Source organism: Lissotriton vulgaris, chromosome 10 (genome assembly GCF_964263255.1).
Source record: "Lissotriton vulgaris chromosome 10, aLisVul1.2, whole genome shotgun sequence".
In the NCBI taxonomy this organism is placed as follows: domain Eukaryota; kingdom Metazoa; phylum Chordata; class Amphibia; order Caudata; family Salamandridae; genus Lissotriton; species Lissotriton vulgaris.
In genome coordinates this window covers 808,491,072-808,512,725 of record NC_141698.1, presented here as the reverse complement: position 1 = coordinate 808,512,725, position 21,654 = coordinate 808,491,072, and the positions used below count along the sequence as shown (strand labels likewise).

Here is a 21,654-nt window from a genome sequence, read left to right as displayed (position 1 = left end):
TCTCTGGTTGTGCAATCAGAAAGCTGTAAATACCTTGCTGTCAATGGCTCTTCCGTTTTGCTATTCAGAGAAAAATGGTGTTGGAGGCACCATCGATGAATGTCTAGCTGCGATTTTTTGCATTTTAAGAAGCTCGGACATAGAGCTCTTTCAGTCTACCTGTAGTACATGGATTATTAAAAAACCTTTTACACCATTTGCCTCCTTTCATGCTTTTGATGCCTTCTTGTGATCTACATCTAGTGCTTAGATCTCTTATTTGGCATATCTTTTGAACCAATGCATTCTTGTTTGCTTTACATTTTTAAAATTGTTTCGAGAGTTGGAAGTGCTTCCTGTACATTTTATTTCTTGATGTGGAAGTTTTAAGAACTATACTTTCTTTCCTGCCAATAGTCGTTCCTGAATTTCCTCTTGCTTAAAATAGCCTACTATTATGCCATTAATATATACACCCATCCAAGAAAATTTCCATCACCTGTCGTCCAGAAACCTTCTGTTCTTTATTTGGAGAGGATGAAAGAACACTGGGTTGAAGACCAGCTGTTAGTTGCTTAGTTTACATCTATTGTCTGCGGGAACGGGAGAGTAGTAATACTAACACATAAGTTGGGTTAAGTCAAGATCTGACTTTACATTAGTTCAAAAGAGCTGCCAATAGCGAACAAGCTCATTCAGTAAGAAATGGCACCTGCTTCAGCACGTACACCTAGGTTTCCCATGCAAAGATGTTGGTCTGATCAGCATAGATTAGAAATCCGGTCTTGTGCCTGATGCAGCCTTGGAGAATGAAGTAGAACAGCAGTTCTCCAAAATACTTTGTGCACAAATCAACAGTTTTGCAGACTCTTCTTGTGTTAAACTGCTAAGGGGGGTCCAAGTTTAGTTATAGTTGGGAAGGAATATCACTAGGAACAAGTCCCTTCATATGGTATGTAGATCTTTCCACCCATTCCTCCTCTATCTTCCTCCTTAGAGTTTAGAGCATTGTCGAGTTTTAGTAAGGTTTTTGATTTGTATGATAATTGTGAGCTGTCTCTAGACTTGGCTAATGGCGCTGACAAAGTTACTCCTTTTTCGGATTTGCTGCATTATTTCAGGGGATGACATTAGTCTGATCTGCTGCGGGTGGCAGTTACCACTGTTGCAGGGATTCTGCTAAGGACAGAACTATGCTTGAGACCATAAAACATCAGTAGTTAGGGACTGAGTTTTCCAGACCACCTCTGTACCATGAGCCCTAGTTCGACTAGCGATAGAGTCTCACTTGCTTTCCTACTCCTATCCAGAGGAACAAGTGAATTAACACCCCAGAACACAACACTCGCGACCCTCTAAGGGATCGCGGTGACGGGACACTCACTTTCGTTCACAATAAGATATGAAAGAGACACAAAGGAATTTTGAAATGTTTATTTAAACTATTGCGCTCTGAAATGCAGCATACGTGCCACAATTAGAAAACTAATGCCTAGCAGAAATACCATCTACATAGGCAATATACCGCATATTATGAAAAGCCCTGTCATATTCTAAGACAGAATGGATCCTCCCTGAGCTCCAAATATATCAAAATACTAGGTATTTCAGAAACAATATAACAATCAGAGTGAGAACAAAAAATTTTAGTATCCAATTAATTACAAAAAAGGAAAAATCTTAGTCACGTGACCACTAGTAATGGTCACTAACATTTAAAGTCCATTTCTCAAATCAGAAAGAGATATTGTTCATTTAGTGTCCCAATATCTTATCAAAAAATACAATCCAAACGATATCCAATCCAGAATCAAGATCTTCTTTATTTCTTTGCGTGATGTTTCAAATACTTCATTACATCCAAAAGCAGCGAACACGTGTTTCGTCAGGCATCCACATGTGTCACAGACTTCTTCAGGGCTCAAAATTCAATAGTAAATACATTATTCCTCTATAGCAGGTATTATCCTTCCTTCACTATTAGGTAGTAACCCAAGATTGAAAGGTTTAACTCATAGAATAATTCTGGTTGCACGCGAAAATTAATACGTCATGTAAATCTCAATAGTCCTCCAATCACCAAAACTGGAAGGTATAACTCCTAGAATAGTTCTGACTGCACGCTGCACTACAAAAATAGTTAACTGTAAGGGTTTTTCAATAGTGTTTTTACTTGACTCCCATCTAGGTCACTTTGCTGGAGAGTGTTACAGTTGATGGCCACGTCAATGCTGTGTTAAATTGTTTGCCAAATTTTCTTTAATTGAGTGCTACTAAATGTCTGTCAACACACTTTTACTTCCCTAAAGACAGGATACAGTCTGGACATTTATTTGCCTCGCTTTCTTGAAAGACTTGATTGCATGCAGCAGGTTCTACTTTGTTATTAAAGTAAAACACTTTAGACTATGATCCAGAATACATGTGATCTCAAGTATTTGAACATCTAATAGGGTACACATTTTTGCTTTGCTGTTATCTACTGTACAGCTACTAATAAACCGGCTCATCCAAGGTTTTTGCAGCGGGTCGGTCAGTGACACTGCAGCCTCCTCCCTGAAACAAGGGAATCTATATTATCAACAGCAAGCATTGACAAAGCTAATATTTATGGCTTGCATTTTCAGCTATAAACCAGTTGTATTAGCTTTGTGAGGGATTGTCCGCAGTGGACAGTGGATGCAATGAATTCTAGCAGGAGCCCAATGATGGACCACTAGGAGCAGGGCATGCTGAAATTGTGGTTAAAGTTTTAGAATGCAGTAATGACTTGGCAGAAAGAGAAAAATATAGTAATGGCAGCGGGGACCTTTAAGGCAGTTACTTGTTTATACAGGCATTTGGTGGGAGAGGGAATAGAACCTATGAGGAAATTTCAACGAAAATGGGAGGCGGACTTAGGTAAGGAGATTCCAGAGAAAACTTGGGCCCAAATAATCAAGAGAGCGTGGAAGAGTACCAGAAACGCTAGATTTCAACTAGTTCACTTTTATGTATTGCACAGGGCATATCTTACTCCAGCAAGGATTAAAAAGTATTTCAAAGTAGATACTGCTCAGTGTCCCCAGTGCACATTGGAAGGGGCGGAGTTCAGAAACATGATGTGGAGCTCTCCGCTACTGGGTACATATTGGGAGGAGGTGGTGGACCTGCTCTGTGAAATCACGGAGCGGCACATCAATGCTGATATGGGGACTTGTCTGTTGCATTGGTTCCCGCACCCCCCCAACACGCAGGTAACATGTTTTTGGATTTGGGGTTTTTGTTGGCCAAGCAAGATAATACGGCGCATTGGAAGTCAAGGGGGGACCTAGTTTCAAAAGATGGAAAGCGGATTTAATTAAATGGGCGGTGAGTGAGAGTACAGTTCGGCTTCAACAGGCAAAGGGCACTAATAATGATAAAGCGTTGGACTCAGCAAGGGCATGGGAGGCACTGGTTATATCGTTGTAAGCTCCTGAGGCGGATACGGACACAGTCAGACATGACTGAACAGATAGGATCGCCCTGAAATGTGAGTGTGGAAGGCGTTCCCCTCATGCAGCCATGTGGTGCAATTAGAATTCCGGATTGATCAGAAGTTTGGATGTCCCATATTAATGGTACTATGACATGCTCTGTTGGAGGACTTAGTTGTCTAAGCTGCATAGATGGTTAGTAGAGGACACACCGGTGGAGGAAGGGCGGGGTGAGATCATGTTGTGTTATTGAGACAATTGACATGGAACTGATACTCTTGACAGTGGATAAGAGAGAGACCACTGCTCCAAGTGACTCTAGAACGTGATGATGGTTCCATGACGAGGAATGTTACATGTAATGTTAGATATGGGTTGTTGTATGGCAAAAATATGAATAGTTTTTTTTTTTTTTTAATTACTTGGCAGCAAGAAGACAAGAAATCACTAGTTGTCCTGAAATCGTGCATTGCACATGGAGTAGAAAAAGCTAAACACGCTGAATTTCTATTTAGTCAGAATCCCAACTTCAGGAGGCTGCAATGAAGAAAATGTAAAAAAATAAGACTGAGTGGTGCTTTGAAATGGCGTGCAAGAAAAGTATTGCTCTTTTGCCAAGCACTTTAAAAGAAGCACACTGGTTCCTGATGCTGTTAGAGGCATGACTGTGAGGAAGTGCCATCTTTCTTGCATGGCATGCCCCCACCTTTTTCTGAATTGCTGATGTACTTTGACTGAGTGTGCCCTGGGCTCCTGCCAATCGGGTGCCCAGAGCCTGTGTTCCTTCCCTAAAACTGTATTGAAGCTAAAACCCAATTGGCATCTCTGGCCACATGTCAGCCCCTGGTAAATGGTACCCTAGGTACCCAGGGCATTGTGACCAGAGAAAACCCCTAAGGGCTGCAGGACTTATTGTGCCACACTTAGGGGCCCTGCACCCTGACCCACAAACACTGCCTTTGCAGGCCGAGTGTCCTGGTGCAGAACTGAACAAAGAGTCGACATGGCACACATCCCTGTGTGCCATGACCACAAACCCACTGCCCTGGCATACATCAGTCACCCCTTTAGATGGGTGCCCTATGCCTACAGTACCCTGGGCCATTCCTGGACACTGTAAGTGCAGTGATGCCATTAAGAATATATGGTGCTTGGAGGTTGTCATTACGAACTCCGCAGCACCATAATGACTACACTGAAGACTGACCAGTTTGATATCAAACTTCTCAGCACATTAAACCCACACTGATGGCAGTGTGGGATTTAATGTAAAATGCACTACAGAGGGCATCTTAGAGATGCCCCCTGAAACCTAACCTACAATCCATGTCCTGTCTGAGAGGCTGCCTAGGCTGCCACACAGCAGACAAGTTGCTGGACCCCTGGGTGGAGAGCCCCCTACTCTCCTGGTCCTGCAACAATACACATCCTGGGCGAGGTGCTAAGTCTCCTCCCCCAGGATGGGCAGGGGGAAGCTTCAAAGGCATACCACCTTTGTGAGCTTCTCCAGGCCACTTGCTGTACTCAGCAACTGACCCCCACCGGTTCTGACCCTTACTCTGGCGGGAAACCCTACGTGAGGAAAGGGAGTGTGCCAGCCTGTGCCAACTCCACCCCTCAAGTGGGAGAGGCGAGGTGAAGCACAACTCCGGGCTCGGTCATCTTGAAGATGGGGAGCCCTGCCCAATCGGAGGTAGGCCCCTGCCCCTTCCCACAGGAGAGGAGCAGGATAGGGGGTGTACTCACCCCAGGGCAGGGACCTATTGGTCCCTGCCCTTGACCTACCTGTAACGCCCCTAAATTTAGTATTTAGGGGCACCCTGAACCTTCCTTCCTCGGATCCCGATTTCGAAACAAGAAAGAAGACCAAGAAGAAGACCTGCAGTGCAACTGTTTACCAGAGGACGACACCAACTGACTTGGCCCCAGCCCTACCGGCCTGAACATCCTTGAACCTGCTCCTGCTAAATTCCGGCTTCTCTTGCGGATAGCAACCTCGAGAACCAGGGAGGACCTGCCTGCCTTGACTCTCTTAGAGACTGGGATTCCCATGAGCAGTGGTTCTGCTCAAACAGCAATACCCCTGGTGCCAGCCAGGAACCGCAAATCCAGCACACTGTGCACCCGCCGAGCCCGGCCTGTGCCTGAGTGGACAAAGACCCGGAGGACGTCCCCCCGGCGATTCTGACCTGGAATCCAGTGCCCATGGACCCTCCTCGACGACCCAGACGACGCCTGCAGCCTCAGAACCAGGGACCCCTCCTACTGCGACCAGCAGGGGGTAAGATTTCCTGAAGTCAAAAGACACCGCTGCACCCAGCTCCCCCCGGCCTCCTGTGCCCAACTCCAGGGTGCCTACCTATCCTCCAAAATCCCAACTTACCCCTCGAAGTGTTGGTCGCTCCTGAAGAATCTCCGTCCACGAGCCTTCAGCCTTTGTTCCCTTTTCAAGATCTCCGTTGCATAACATTGAGCGCCAATGGCTCAAAAGCACCCTGCACCCAGCCGCCCGAGTGCCCCTGGCAGTGCAACCTTTGTCCTATCCTACTTCCCCATTTTCCCTGAGCAAGTAACCAGGAGCCCAGCTACCACAGCCACCAACCAAAGGCCACCTGCCTCTCATTGGATAACATTGGACCTAACTACCTCTGCACCAGTCTGCCCCTGTGCTGCTGAGGGTGTACCAACTGTACCTACCGGACCCTGGGAGACCCCCGAGTCTATGCCCAGAACCTTAACTCTGCCAGTCGAGTACTTACATAAAAGCTGATAATTCACTTTTCTTCCATAGGCTAACATTGACTGGTTTCACTTGGAAATTCTTTTAAGTGTGGAGTTTTGGAACTTTAAAATATTAATCTAAAATCAGCCGAACAATGAATTCCGATTTACTCACCTGTTATCAGTAGAGACCTCAGTGCTGCACCTGAAAAGTAATTTTTACCGTTCTTACCAGTAACTTGAATTTCCGTCCATAGGATATCATTGCCTGCTTTTTGGTGAAAAGGTTTCGAAGTGTCGATTTTTGAAACTTACAAATATTCTTTAAAAATCGTGCCAATGATAAAAACGTAATTACTTGCCTCTTTTAGATAGCTGTCCCAGTGCTGAACCTAGGAGCCCAGCACTGGATTACAAAAGTAACTTGAACATACTTTACCTGCAAATTGAATTTACCTCCGTAGGATAACATTGGTAATTTCACGTGGAAAAGTTTTTAAGTGTCAACTTTTAAAATACAATAATATTCCTTAAAAATCCCTACTGTAACCAAAACGCTTTTACCCACTTGTTTACAGGAAATGTCTGGGGACTGAATCCAGAATCCAGTCCTGTGGTTAGCAAAGTAATCTGAAAAGTAATCAATTGCATTTAACTACAAATTCCCAATGAGCTCAATGTTATATTGTGTTTGAAATTGTGTTCCCCATTGCAACAACTGTAACGATTGCATTTAAAAGTCTATTGCCTATTTGAAAAGTATTTATCTAAAGTATCTCATTCTGACAAAGTATATTTTGATACCTTGTTGGTTCTAATAATACAACTATATCTTTTGATACAAAACAATTGGCCTAGAGTTCAGTTCTTGAGTGTGTGAGACCATTTGCTGACTGAGTGTGTACAACAAATGCTTTACACTGTCCTCTGATACTGCCTTACTGCTTGACAACGCTACCACTTTAGGGAGTAAGGTTATATCTAACTTTAGCCTCTGCCAAACCTCTGGGGACTGGGGACTCTGTGCACACTGTACCTTACTTTGGTCCAGTATATACAGAGCCACTTTCCTGCAAGGACTATGAGAAATGAGCTCTTGGGAGGAACTGCTCGGGAGCCCCTGATCATTCAGCCTTTTTTCCCTTTGCAAATAGCATCCTTCTTAAGGAACTGTTTTTCCTTATATTAAACCCAGTAATGAACTAGTTTGATAAAGCCACAGTGCCTCATAAATCCAACCCATGTGGAAACTGCTGCGCACAGGCGTGGACATTTTCCTTCCAGTTGCCTATGTAGAACGCCCAACCCAGAGTACGCTTTGTGATTGAAAGGAAAACGTTAAAAAAAAAAAAGTTACAAATAATTTTTAATTAGGCCTATGATTAAATTGTGGAAAAATTTCTAGTTGTAGGTGGCAATAGCAACTAAATTAGAACTCAATGGAAAAAAGATTTTAGCCTGATTTCGCCAAAACAGGATGTGGTAGAAGGTAATTACTGTTTCTTCTTAGAATATCACAAGGTAAACGGATGTTTCTAAACCCCATAATCAGAATGTTTTCCACCCAAATACATGTACATACTGAAAAGGGATTGCAAATAGAATCCATTTGAACATACTGTTTCCCCTTTTATTTGGTCAGGAAAATGTGAACACCCTCCAAGGGAAGCTGGATGACCAAGAGAGTAAAAATATGAAACTTCACCAACAGTTAAACAAACTTGAACATCACTCTACTCAAATGCAAGAGGTAAATGTATTTTGGTGTTGAATACCTTTCTTTTTGTATTTGTACAGTCAGACAAGCTGCGATTTTCTGTGAGATGCAAATGGTGCTAGCTTTTGCTTCAATCACTATACCGGGATCCGGTTGGATGCGGGTACACAGAGAAATGTGAGGCTTTGTTAATCTGTTCTCATCAACAGACTGGCAAATGCTAATCTCTAAATGCCATCCAAATATAAGTTACCACTACTGTGTCGTACCAGAGTGTTGATTTCAGAGGGGTTGCAGTCTGAACGGATGTTAATGTAAGTTTGCTTGCTTCAGTACACTTTGCCAAATGATGATTATTGTGCTTGGCTTGTTTGCCAGCCCACAAGACCTCTGGGATACCTACTATAGTTAATACACCCCATTCAGCCTCTGTAATTGTTCTATAGTTAACCAGAGAGTTTGTTGAACTGTTTGTATGATTTCTAATTTTACCCTCAAATGGCTTGTTTCCTCTGTCATTTGTACTTGGGCATGTTAGATGGAAGTTTGTATTGTAGACTCTGGTATGTAGGCCTCAGGGTCTATATAGTGTGGGGACTGAGACACTTTTGAGCTTAATTATTATAATGATATTTGGAAAGCAATACTTTGCTAGTAATATTATGAAAACAGCTTAATTGATTTGAGTATTCCTTGAAGAATATACTTATTGCTGGATCGATACTGATTACTGCCCTTGTATCTAGAATTATAGGTAGAACCTCCTTGGTGGGTATGTCACCCATACCCCATATGTTATTAGATATTGCACTGTTGCTAATTTCTTTTGGTCTGGCATAGCTATTATTACTTAGCTACCCCTATGGTATCCTAATGTCATCAAGAGTACACAATGCCAATAGAATTATTTCTTTCTTATGCACAGTTTCCGATGAAATGTCTGCAGCTTAAGTAACTTGTGAGAGCCACATGGTCTAGTGGTTCACTGGGGTCTGTGCTGTATCAAAGCAACCAAACCATCTTTCTTTCTCCTCACCTTCAGTCAGAGCTGCTCCAATTAACATTCCTTTTGGGATATGTTCAGTTGCTTATCCTCGTTTGTATTAAGAATTTCAGGAACTGATTAAAAAGATCACCGTTTGGGTTCTTCATTCTCATATTTTACATAGGCGGTTGGCTACAATGATAAAACCGTGTGCAAATGTTGCTGTCAGGTAAGACCTTTCCTTCATGCATTAGTTAAGTTGCCATTCAATGTCAGCTGTTGTATTTCCTCTCACAGCATTTCACTTCAGAGAAAGCTTCCTGGAGCACAGACCAGGACATGTTAAACGAACAAATCAAATCTCTGGAAAAGCTGCGCCGGGACACGGAAAGCAAGAATGATGGTAACATTGCTTTTATTTTTTGAAAGCTCCACTTATCACATTTATTTAAATGTTTGTCTTGTATCTGATATTTGTGTAAATGTTCTTTTTACAACATCTTTTTCTTGGTCCCTCCTGGAATATACACTCTTAAGGTTCATAGAGTTAACTTGTTCTTATGCAGAGATCGAGAAAGTCCACTGTCTAGAGAGGCATCACTATATTTATGTAGAGAGTTAGATTATGAGAGTGGAGGACATCAAGTGTGATCATACATTGTTCCCCCAGTGATACACGTGAGCTTGAATTCTCGTTGCTGTCAAATAAGAGTATTCCCAAGAGGTGCAGCCCACAGACTAGGTGCAGTAAAGATCAGTAAATGGGTCATGTTCTTTCTTGCATTGGTTTCCTTGTTTTTTTCAGTTTCCATGCCTGCTTAGCCCTCTTATGCTGCTGTCCCTCTAAATAGTTCCCTGAGACCTAATGTGTGGTGATTCCTCGAGTAGCTGCGGTCAACCAGGGTCTCCCTCCGCCCTCCTCCCTCCTCACTCATTAACTATCACTTCTAGATGGGAAATGCAAATGATGCACATTTAAAATAACTTTAAGACATGCAACTCCTAACAACTTTCTATTGAAAGGACTATCACAGGGGGCATGCCTTAACTTGACAAAGGCCTCACTGCTGCCTTTTGAGACGAGGTTTGCAAGGTGTGCGTGCTTGCGGTGCAAGGTATTGAGCCCAGTGTCCGTGAAACATTTTACTGTAATGACATACATGTCCAGGTTAATTGCCTTATGATACCAGAGGTAGTTCATACAGAATTTATTCCCCGAGGACATGTCTCCTTTTTTGCAATCAGAGTGGTGGGACTCGTCAAAACCTCTCTTCTCTTGATGGTTTTTGGAAAGCTCTACGTTTGGCATCAAGGTTGTGTGGCGACTATGGTGCATGTTGGGGGTCTCTGAATTCCAGAAGCCTAAACATCGAGAAAAGACATCTAGAAAACCATTAATACTGCATTGGGACACAACCACTGTCTCTATTCTTTGTTTAGGTCAGCTTCTTATAGTCAGAGTAGGGCTGTTGGGACTACCCAAGCTAAGACTTGCCTCATTTTCCTTTTCGGGCTTCTGCACGCCATGAAGGAAGACATGGAACAGGAGAAGGATTTGGAAATGTGATTGTTAGTAGGCAGGAAGCGAGGCTCTTGGGAAATTGCTGTAATTCACCATAGACTAATCCCCTATACAACCTTTTTCCTAAACTTTATAACCACAACCCACTTTATAGACCAACAAACTTTCGCGACCCACCTACCTTTAATGGATACGGAGTGGACAATTTATCTAATGTCATGAAAGCATTGTGTGCACATTGTCATTGTTCTACATTCTGTCCATCAACTGTGTTTTTTGCAATTTTCACCCCGAGTGTGCTGGGTATACTCAGACGTGAGTCCCAGGCTCTCCACACCACTGGAGTCAAGCTATCCAGGCTGAAGAAGAGTGATAGCCAGAAACCGGTCCTTGGATGCTTGATTCCGGTCTGGGAAAGACATGGCTTGGTAGTTCGGACTGGACTGTTCCCATGAGGCACAGGGTCAGAGCTGATTTGCATATCGCCAGTGTCTAACCCAGGGTGGTGTGGAGTGCAAAAAAACGATGGATATAGGCCTAGATCCTTGTACTGGGGTGAATGTATGACATTGTTCTACATTCTGCCCATCAACTGTGTTTTTTGCAATTTTCACCCCGAGTGTGCTGGGTATACTCAGACGTGAGTCCCAGGCTCTCCACACCACTGGAGTCAAGCTATCCAGGCTGATGAAGGCTGATAGCCAGAAACCGGTCCTTGGATGCTTGATTCCGGTCTGGGAAAGACATGGCTTGGTAGTTCGGACTGGACTGTTCCCATGAGGCACAGGGTCAGAGCTGGTTTGCATATAGCCAGTGTCTAACCCAGGGTGGTGTGGAGTGCAGAAAAACGATGGATTTAGGCCCAGATCCTTGTACTGGGGGTGAATGTATGACATTGTTCTACAGAGCTAAAACGTACGTTCTGCAGATCAGGATTGTTCTACATTCTGTCCATCAACTGTGTTTTTTGCATTGTCATTTACAGACATCACATTTTCCATTGAAAATGTCCACTAAATTTGCACAGACATTCAGTTTTACTGATAAAACTATATAGTATCCAAATGATAATAGGTGGAAATTGGATTTCTGTGAAAATGTGTAATTTGTGCATCACTGAGTAAGTGTCTTGATTTGTTGTTATCCTATTATTTTTTTTTAAAACATCTTTTTATTGAACAAGAAGAAGGGACATTACACAACTCAAAACTGACCAGAGTGCATTGAGTGACCGCAAATATACACAGAGAACATAAACCTCCAAATAAGACAAATAAAGCAAAATGTAAAGAATTTGCTTAGGCGTCTTCCGATTCCACACTGGCAGGATCCACATCAGGTGGTGTACAGATGTCCCCACAATAAGCGTTCCAAACTCCCCATATCTTACCCCACTTGCGGGGTCGCCCCCTCGACACATACACAGACCTCTCTCGGAACATACACCAGTCGAGGTCCTCCATCCACTTCCCAACCCGAGTCGCCCGAACAGCACTCCAGAGTTGTGCAATATTACGTTTGGCTATCGCACAAGCAAGAGTGACCCAGAGTTTGCCATGACTCGAGAGGTCGGAGGGCTCCTAAACATTCAGCAGACATCGACGCGCCTCCAACTCAACCCGCACACCCCCATACTTCACTCCTCTTCAAATGTATCCTCGTCCAAAAATCACGGACCTTCTCACACTCCCACAGAATATGAAGGAACGTTCCAGGTATTCCACACCCTCTTCGACAATCCGCAGACACGGCCAACCCCATCCTCAACAATCCAGGACCCGTGGTGTAGGAACGGTGCAGAATCCTGAGTTGGACCAAACAAAGTCTCATTGGGACCACACTACTCTAGGGGATGACACCGCCTCACTCCAATCTTCCTCATCCAGAACTAATCCTTCAACCACCCACTGTTCCCTAAGCTGCACCAGGGGATCCTCAGTATGGTTAATGAGTTTTCTGTAGGTCAACGATAATGCTTTGGTAGGCAAATAACCATCCAACAGTCGGTCCTCCAGCAGGGAGGCCACCGGAGGTGTCTCGCCACTGGGGATTACTGCACGTAAAGCATGACTAACCTGAAGGTATCTAAACCGTTCAGTATCATGCAGCTGGTACTTGGCCTGCAACTCCTCAAATGTCAACATCCTATCCTTACCCCACACATCTCGCACCTGTGCAATTCCAATCAAATCCCAACGGTCAAACCCTTTCGTTTTCCACAGATTACCCAACATCACCGAGCTCCACAAAGGCTTAGCAAGTGTTATTCGTCCCGCTTGAGGTCCCTGTTAGCCTCATGCCATACCCTTGTTGCCGTCGATGGAGGACCCACCAAAGGGAAGTGACCACTCTTCGCATACAACACTCTAGTTTACTCTATCCCGGGCACTTGGCCACGGTCCATCGCAAAGCCCGGGTCTACCGGTGAGCCATAAATTGCATGATTAATAGGAGCCAACTGGGACGCCAATAGTATTTCCTGATATAAGGCAGACCAATGCCCCCGTCATACCAGGGCAACATCAATTTTGACAATGCAATACGCGGCCTCCCCTCCCACAGAAGGCCGCGCTGCAAAGATTCGATTTCGTTGAAATACGACGGAGGCACCGGGGTCGAAGGAATTCTGCAGAGCATATAAAAAGCGCGGGAGGGCCAACATCTTAAAGAGGACCGCGCGGCCCACCAAGGAGAGTGGTAATGCTTTCCACCTTGCGACATCACCACGCAGTCTGGCCAATGGGGGTAATAAATTCAAACTAAAGCGTACCTTGGGGTCCTTCAATATCTGAATCCCCAAATAACGAAAACTGACCTATTCCAGCTTCACCGGGCAATTCACTGGCACTCTGGGTGGTTCACCACTTAACACAAACAGGACCGACTTCGCCCAATTAATAGCGAAGCCCGAGTGCCTCCCGAAAATAGCAAGGATATCCATAAAAACCAAGGTAACTGTGAGGGGAGGTCAAATACAACAGGAAGTCATCGGCATATAGCGAAATCTTATCCTCCCATTCCGACGTCCAACGCAGTCCTCTAATCCAACGTACCCAGGCCGCAAGCGGTTCCAGGGCAAGGGTGAACAAGAGTGGTAAAAGGGGGCAACCCTGACGAGTGCCCCTCCCAAGTGAGAAGTCGCGGGACCTATGATTGTTTACGACCACATGAGACAGGGGGGCTGAGTAGAGAATGCGAACCCAACCAATAAATTCGGGGCCAAACCCCAACTTCTCCAGGACCGCAAAGAGGTACGGCCACTCCACTCGATCAAAAGCCATAGTGGCATCCAGGGACACCAACACCGCCGGTTCATGGATGCGGGTCGCACCCGCCACCAATCCGTGGAGCCGACGGAGATTAAGGGTAGTGTTCCGACGCAGCATAAAACCGGACTGGTCCGGATGCACCAGCGTTGTGATAACCTTCACTAGACGAGCAGCAAGCAGTTTGGCTAGCTTTTTAGGCTCTACATTTAAAAGGGAAATCGGACGATACGACGAACACTCCAGACGCGGCTTACCGTCCTTATAGATGACCACAATGTTCGCAAGGCGTTGATCATAAGGCAACTCACCACGGTCTCTACTTTCAAGATACATATCTTTCAGGTGCGGGCCAAGCGGTTGGCATGAGGCTAAAACAATTCAGCCCTGCCGGAGTGAACCCCCCCTAATGGCCATCGCCACCGCATTGTTCGTGAGGGCAGAGTCCAGAAATTGCCTGTGCTCGACAGACAGAACCGGCATCGGAATGTCCCGAATCATATCTGCATTTTCTCCCTCCGTAAAGTCCCCTGCCGAGGTATAGACCTCCTCAAAATATCGGACAAATTCATCCACAAACAACTGAGGATCCGACGAAGCCGCCGCACCCGCAATACGCAGTTCCGGCACCAACCTAGACCCCCAATCACCCTTTTCCAACCATGCTATCAATTTCCCGGCCTTGTCGCCATGTTCATATATTCTACTCTACGTAGTAGCATGTTGTGTCTTTGCTCTGTCACATGTCAGGGTCCTGTTCTCATCCCGGAGCAATCCGAGGCAGTGCCCGCCCCAGGGTCGTTCCCCGGGGAGACAGCAGCTTCCAAGACCAATAGCTCCACCCTATTATTTCTGCCCTGCTATTCTTCTTCTGCCCAGATACTAGGGAGAGAACCTCTCCCCTTGCAACAGTTTTTATACACTTCCCACAGGGAGCACTTCGACGTAACCGACCCTTCATTCTCCTGAAAATAACAATCCGTGACACGTACAAGTTCCTTCCTGACAACAGGGTCCTTCAGACGCCACACGTTAATCGGTGCAACCCTACCGACATCACCCTGTCCCATCCGCAGACGAAGCCAAATCAGCGAATGATCAGACACTCCCCGTGCCAAATGAGTCACCTACTGAATAAAGGCCGCCTGAGAAGCTGGTAATAAGACATAGTCTATCCTAGAAAGTGAGTTGTGCGCCGCAGAGGCGTGTGTATAACCCACATCACTAGGGTGCCGAAGTCTCCATCCATCCACCAAACCCAACGAGGATATAAATTCCGCCAGCCATCTACGAGAAGGCAAAAGCACACGGGAGGGGTGCCTGTCTAGTTCACCATCCAGTACTGTGTTGAAGTCCCCGCCCAGTACCATTGTCCCGATGGGCAGAGTCAGAAACACCCGGCCCAAATCACGGAAAGTATCCACCTGTAACGCTGGAGGGACATAGATAGACAGAAACGTGACAGTCCTACCCTCCCAAAGCCCCGATATTCCAACATATCGGCCTCTGTTGTCAGACCACGTCGACTGAATAGTGAGAGGAAAGGAGTTTTTCACCAAGATCCCCACTCCTCTAGAGCCAGAAGTAAAGCCATCATGAGCCACTAATTTGTAGCCCCCTCTGTGAAGCGCCATACGTTTACCCATGAGATGAGTTTCCTGCAGCAACACCACGTCGGGCGAGTGCCTTCTAATCAGCTGACTCACCATAGTGTGCTTGATCCTATCACCCAAGCCATTCACGTTCCAGCTGAGGACGGAAAACCCCAAACGCAACCTAGCGGAAGCCATTCATATCTCCGAAAAAGAACAGGATATCTTTAGGCACCCATAGCGGACTCTGGTCACACAGAACTAACAAATCAACAAACAAAAAAAACCCATTCCCAATCCCCCAAACCCCCTCCCTGCACCCCTGCATGAAGCATACGCACATCCCCAACTTGCAGTGTGCCTGTCACCCCCAACTAACTGCAAGTATCTAAAAGTAGAAAAACGGAGGAGGACCTTACAACAGGCCGCTCGATGTTGCAGAACGAGTTCCTCGACAAAGAGATCCGGAGTCAACCCCTCTGACCTCTCCGGCACTCCCAGAATGCGTACGTTATTGCGGCTCGCCCATCCTTCATATTCATAGAGCTTTCAGTCAAATTGAGTCCGGGCCGCCTTAAGGTCTCGCAACTCTTTCTGCAGCTCCAACACATCCTTGATGAGACTCGTCGTCCTAATTTCCAAGTTCTTATCTTTCTGTCGTTTTAGTAAGGTCAACCCTTATGAGGCCCACTTCAATCGACACCGAGTCCAGTTTAGTGTCCATCTTACCCAAGGAAGATTGGACCCCGGTGATTGCTGCCATCAAGTCTTTCATAGTAGGATCCTCCACGACTAAATCGCCATCCCTACCCCCTGTCTGGGTACGTTTCGCATCAGCTGGGGACCCCTTGGAGATGGCGTACTTGTCCATTTTGTTAGACTGGACCTGATGAGTATTTTTCGTCTGGGGCTTCTCAAAGACTCCTCTCGACGCTATTGCCACCTCCAATTGGGTTCCAGGCAGTTTCCTCAGAAATGCGATCTCAGACCAAGATAGGTGGACTCAGCACGCCCCAGCCTCGGCTCTGCTGCGATAAACCAGGTTTTGACCAGTCACTTCCGGTCCCAGAGGCCGATGTTGTCGCACTCCACTGCGGACAGCGCCACACTCTGGGTCCCGGTGTCCACGCCCGTAGGCCCCAAAGTTTCGGACGACGATAATCTGTCGCCGAAGCACCCAAACGTAACAGAATTTCACCTAGTGACTCAGGTGCTGGTCCCCCACCCGATGGTAGGGACGGGGTTCAGGATAATGTGCCGGATGGCTGGTCAGGATGTAGCGGCCGGCGGAGCCGAGGCTAAAGCGGTCATCTTGGTCGCTGGCGCCGCTCCTCCCTGTTTTTATCCTATTAAAATGTTTCCACCACGTTTCCGATTTACAAACAGAGTGCTTAAGTTTTGCTTTTCTAACTGCTGAATGCACACAGTTCATTTAACAGCTATTTACATTCTGTTATGTATTGCAAAAAAAATCCTATATTGTCATTCAATTCACTTTTTTAAAAGTTTGAGTTTATTAAGAAAGAAATAAGAAAAAGAACACCAGTGTAATAAATCCTATTTAACATTAAAGTTGTATGAAAAACAAAGATATATGAAGAATATGACTATCCAACTGTATACAAAGAAAAATATACACATTTATAAAACAATAGGGAGAAGGGACGGGGGAAAAGAACAATATGTAAATAATTTATAAAATAAAAATATAAGGTAAGAGTGATAAATGATTGAACACTGTAAGCATAATAAGTAAAACTAAAATACCGTAATATAAATAGAAGAGTACAAATGTCTTCTAATCGGCTAAGAAAAAGGAGGCAAAGAGTGAAGTTAAGGTGGTTTCCGAAAATCATCTGATATATTAATAACTTTAACAATAGAAGAAGCAGAGAAGGATAAGAATGTGGTTAATGGAAGCCATAAGAGATCTCTTTTAATCGCTAAAGAAATGGAGAAAACATCATTATTGTCTAGTCTATGATGAAAACACACTGCGTTCCACCAGGATCGAAAAGTAACTATCAGCTTACTTCTAATTTGAGGTTATTACATGAAAAGCAACAGCTAACAATAGAAATAACAATTTAAACCTCAATGGTGACTGAGGCCATTGGGGTGATAGAGTACCTAGAAATATGTTTATCAGAGAAAAGGGGACCTTAATTTTGCAAAGTTTTCTAATTTGGGACCAAACCAGTTGCCAAAATTGGTGGATAGGGGGGCACACAAATAGCATGTGTTTTAGATCGGCAGTAGGACAAGGACAGGACCAACAAGTAGAGGACATATCCGGTGAGAATGATGCTAAGGTCATTGGAGGGAGTAATACCCATTGATAAACAAAGTAAAGAGTTTGTGTGGTATTGGCAGCTCGTGAGGTTTTAAGAAGCTTAGTCCATAACTTATCCCAAGTACTAGTTGGCCAACACTGTAATAAATCTTTTTCCCAAGACACTTCAGTCTTTGATTTAAACTTGTCAGGGGGCAATTGTGGGGATTCGTATATGGGGATGCAGAGGGTGAAGTTCAATATTGGAGGAAGGTTTATGCAATTTGCAGAGAGGTTGGAAGGATTTGGTAATGTAAGAAGATATTGGTTGAGGGAGGGACCTAGAAGATCATATTGTGATCTAAAGGAAGCTGATAAAGAACATTTAGTTTGAAGATCAGTAAATGAAAGGGGTTGATCGTCGAGTAGAAGTTAAGAAATCCAATCGCTCCCCTTGTCAGCCTAGAAGCTCTAAGTTAACAAAGTTGAAGACCGCAAGATCGTCGACGTTAGGGTTATATATTGCGCACAGCACATATTTAGTGCCTTTTATCTCAAGCTGCGCAGGTTCCCATTTTCCCCGCTGGTCTGCCGAGGCTTTAAGAATTCTATAATCAATTGATTTATCCTCTAGTATTGCTGTACCCCTTATAGAAGCACTCTGGGAGGTGCATACAATTAATTGATATCCAAGTTGTTTAAATAATCCTCGATCCTTGTAGGGTAAATGTGTCTGTCAGGAGGACAAAATGAGGCCTATACAGTTTCAATTCCTCCCGTACTAATTGGCTTTTAACTCCATTGTTTAGGCCTTCTATGTTTTAGGCCATGCATCTAATCAAACCCATAGAAATTGGCACCCTGTGCTTTACCAAGTGCTTTAAGTATTAAACCACATTCCATCCTCCAAACCCTTTTGGTACGATGCCCACCTGTCTTACCTATGCGCCCATAACCATCAATGCAACTCCCTGCCTACCATCTTGTGTGCCCCCTTTTGGCATTTTCTTATATAACCCCCCCCCCCCCCCAAACACAATCTCGCCTTACCCCGCCCTCCCTTACTTCACCTACCCCGTGTCATAAAGAAGGAATCATCCCCCTTACCAGCTGTCGATGGGTTGACAGCTTGTCAGGGGGCAATGCTCCCAGCGTACACCCTAACTCCGGAGTGGGAGAAGAGATAGAGTGCAAAAAGTGAGAAAGAGAATATCAAGTAGAGAAACCATAATCGAATAGTGAGAAAAAGGAGCATATAGAAGTATGCTAGGTTTCAGAGCCTAAGCTGCGTTAACCTAAGCTGCTAAGCCTTTTTGGCAGCTGCATCCATCCGCCACTGTCTTAGCACTTGCTTGGCCTCCTGTTCAGTTAGGAAGACCTATGAGTGACCGCCTTTGATAACCTTTAATCAAGCAGGGTCCTGTAAGTAAACCTGTGCTCCTTCTTCTTTTAGCGGGCTAATAAGCTCTTTCAGTTTCCATCGTCTATCCACAGTAGCTTGACATAGGTCCGATCTGACGAATTTAGAAAGGGAATCAACTGTTACTGGAGAACCAGTGCAAGCTTTAACATATATTGCTTGCCTTATCAGAAAGTTGCCAAAGAAGATCAGGATTCGTCTCGGATAGTGAGGGCTCGTCTTATGCAGATAAATTGGTAGTCTGTATGCCAGCTGGATTTGGCATTCCCAGTCTGAGAGGTCAGGGAAGGCCTTTAGAAATATCTGGACCACAAAGGCGCGAGGGTCAGATCCTTCCTTCCCTTCTAGGCCCCCAAACAGTCTTAAGTTATTACTCCTTTGCCGCTTCTCCAAATCCCCTATTTTAGCCTGCATAACTTGGATCTGGTCATCATGGGATTTCACCGAGCTGGTTGTTGAAATGGTTGTCTCTTCCATGTCTGCCACCCGTTGTTGCACCTCCTCTGTGTCCTTTCTTAGTGCCCCCACCTTGCTTGTCACCTCAGTGAGAGACTGCTGAATGCAGAGATTGCCTGCCCTGGCCTGCGCATAATTCTCCTGTGCCTCCGTTCTTTGTTCCTGCAGAGGTTGTAGCATTAAGGAGAGCGATGGCTCTTCGCTGGGTGTTCCTCAATAGCACCCCCCACCCGCCACTAGGTGGGCAGATGTCATCTGGAGGCCATGGTATCAGGGCTTGGTACACAAGTTCACGAAGCATTACTGCCTGTTGGGACGGGCACTTTGCTTGTCTGGTACTGCACGACTATCTAGTGTGAAACAGTCTTGTAGACCCACCTCTTTGGTATCTATTTAAAAGTAAGAAGTCTCTATCAGATGAACAAGTTACTTACCTTCGGTAACTCCTTATCTGGTAGAGACTCTATCTAGCCGCAGAATCCTTCCCAACCATCCATCTGCCCTGCAAACTGGTTTATAGGGACAGAACTGTTCTCCTACCTGGGCCTTAGATTTCCACACCAGTGGCTCATGTTCTTCGTGGCTCTGCCTTTCTGTCGTGGAAAGTCATGAAAAGATACTGATGTCAGTGCGCTGGGGTGGTGCTTAAGTAGGCACCGCACCTATCTGAAAGAAACAGGTTAGTATTAGATTCCTTACCTTAGAATATCCCCAGGTGTCAGACTGGATCTGGAAATTTTTGCGTAGCAGTACCCTTGCGCGTCGGTAGGCGTCGTCCTCGGCTCCGCGTCCGTCGTCGGCGTCGTGGGTGCCGTGATGACGTCATTGGAGTACTTAGACGACGCCTCCGCGCGCTGACGTCAGTTTTTCTTTTTTACGCGCCAGCAGCGCAGATCCTGAAAAAGTGGTACCTTAGTCGATTTTTGACTAACCTTTTATGATCCCTTTTGATCATTTTCGAGTCTTTCGACTCCGAACGGTGCCGGTAGGGATGCCTGGATTTAAACCCTGTGAGGACTGCGACCGACTGATGTTGGTTACCAACCCTCACCGCCGGTGCCTTCACTGTCTCAGCGTCGACCACGACGACTAGGCCTGCCCAGACTGCCGAGCCCTGACGTCGAAAGCTAGGCGGGAGCGGTCCCCCAAGAGGATCGAGCTCCGGCAGTCGGCCCTGCACCGTGAGAGGTCCCGGTCCGGACGGAGGTCGAGGGACCGGTTGCGGGGTCGGAGCCATCATAGCTCCGGGAGTCACCATCGGTCTTCGGTCTCAAAGTCGTCAGGTAAGCACAAGAAGTCGAAGAGACGTCATCGATCTTCCTGTCCACCCATCCCAACCCCGAGAGCCTGGTCATCCAGGCCTCCAACTCCCAGACCGCATTCCCGATGGCTCCGCCCGATCGGGAATCCAAGAGGTACATGCAATACGGCAAAAAGTTATTCTCCTCCCTGAGTTTGGGACTGCGCTCTTCCAACACCGCGTGCCTCTTGGGCCGCTACACCCACTCTCTGTGGGACGCGGTCGCGAACGTGCTGCCAGAATGCCCGGCGGAGGTCAAGGCTAAACTCGCCCAAACTCTTGCGGAGGGGTGAGATGCGGCACGTTATTCCATCAGGTGTGGGCTGGATACCACCGACTCAATGGGCAGGGCGATGGCGACAGTGGGGATTCGTCTCCAAGCCTGGTTGAGGTCCGCCAACTTTTCGGCCAATGTCCAGAATACACTCATGGACATGCCGTTTGATGGCCGTCGCCTTTTTGGCGACAAGGCAGATCATACGCTTCAGCGCTTTAAGGACTCCAGGGCTACGGCCAAGTCCTTGGGCCTCTCGGCCCCGCGCCAGCAAACGGGTGCCTTTTGCTTCTTTCGTGGCCAAGGAAGGGGCGCCCCCCACACGTGCTGCCAGCCACGCACCGCAAACTAATTTCCAACGTAGTGGCGGCCGTGGAAACCGCCGTGGCGGCGGTCTGGGACAATGGCAAGGTCAGTCCACATCTACCCCTGCAGCATCCGCGTCAAAACCCTCCTAGTCCGTGCTTTCAGGCCCATGTGATGCCAGTGGGGGGCAGGGTTCGCCGTCACCACCTCCACTGGCGCACTGTCACATCGGACAGGCGGGTGCTGCAAATTGTCTGAAGGGACTACTCCCTCCCCTTCGAGGCGACCCCTCCAGCCATGCCACCGCAATACCACCGCGTGTCGGGGATCACTTGCGACTTCTGCAAGAGGAAGTTACGGCCCTCTTGGCCAAGGAGGCCATCAAG

The 21,654-nt window shown here is 46.1% G+C and overlaps 1 protein-coding gene across 1 annotated transcript in view; it reads left to right on the top strand.

Moving 5' to 3' along the window:
- The window catches only part of KIF15 (kinesin family member 15), a 927,627-nt gene that overhangs the window by 346,433 nt on the left and 559,540 nt on the right, over window positions 1-21,654 (top strand). The window contains exons 18-19 of the mRNA XM_086941724.1: window positions 7,801-7,908; window positions 9,158-9,263. Coding sequence (XP_086797850.1) covers window positions 7,801-7,908; window positions 9,158-9,263 — 214 coding nt within the window. The remainder of the gene's footprint in view (window positions 1-7,800; window positions 7,909-9,157; window positions 9,264-21,654) is intronic.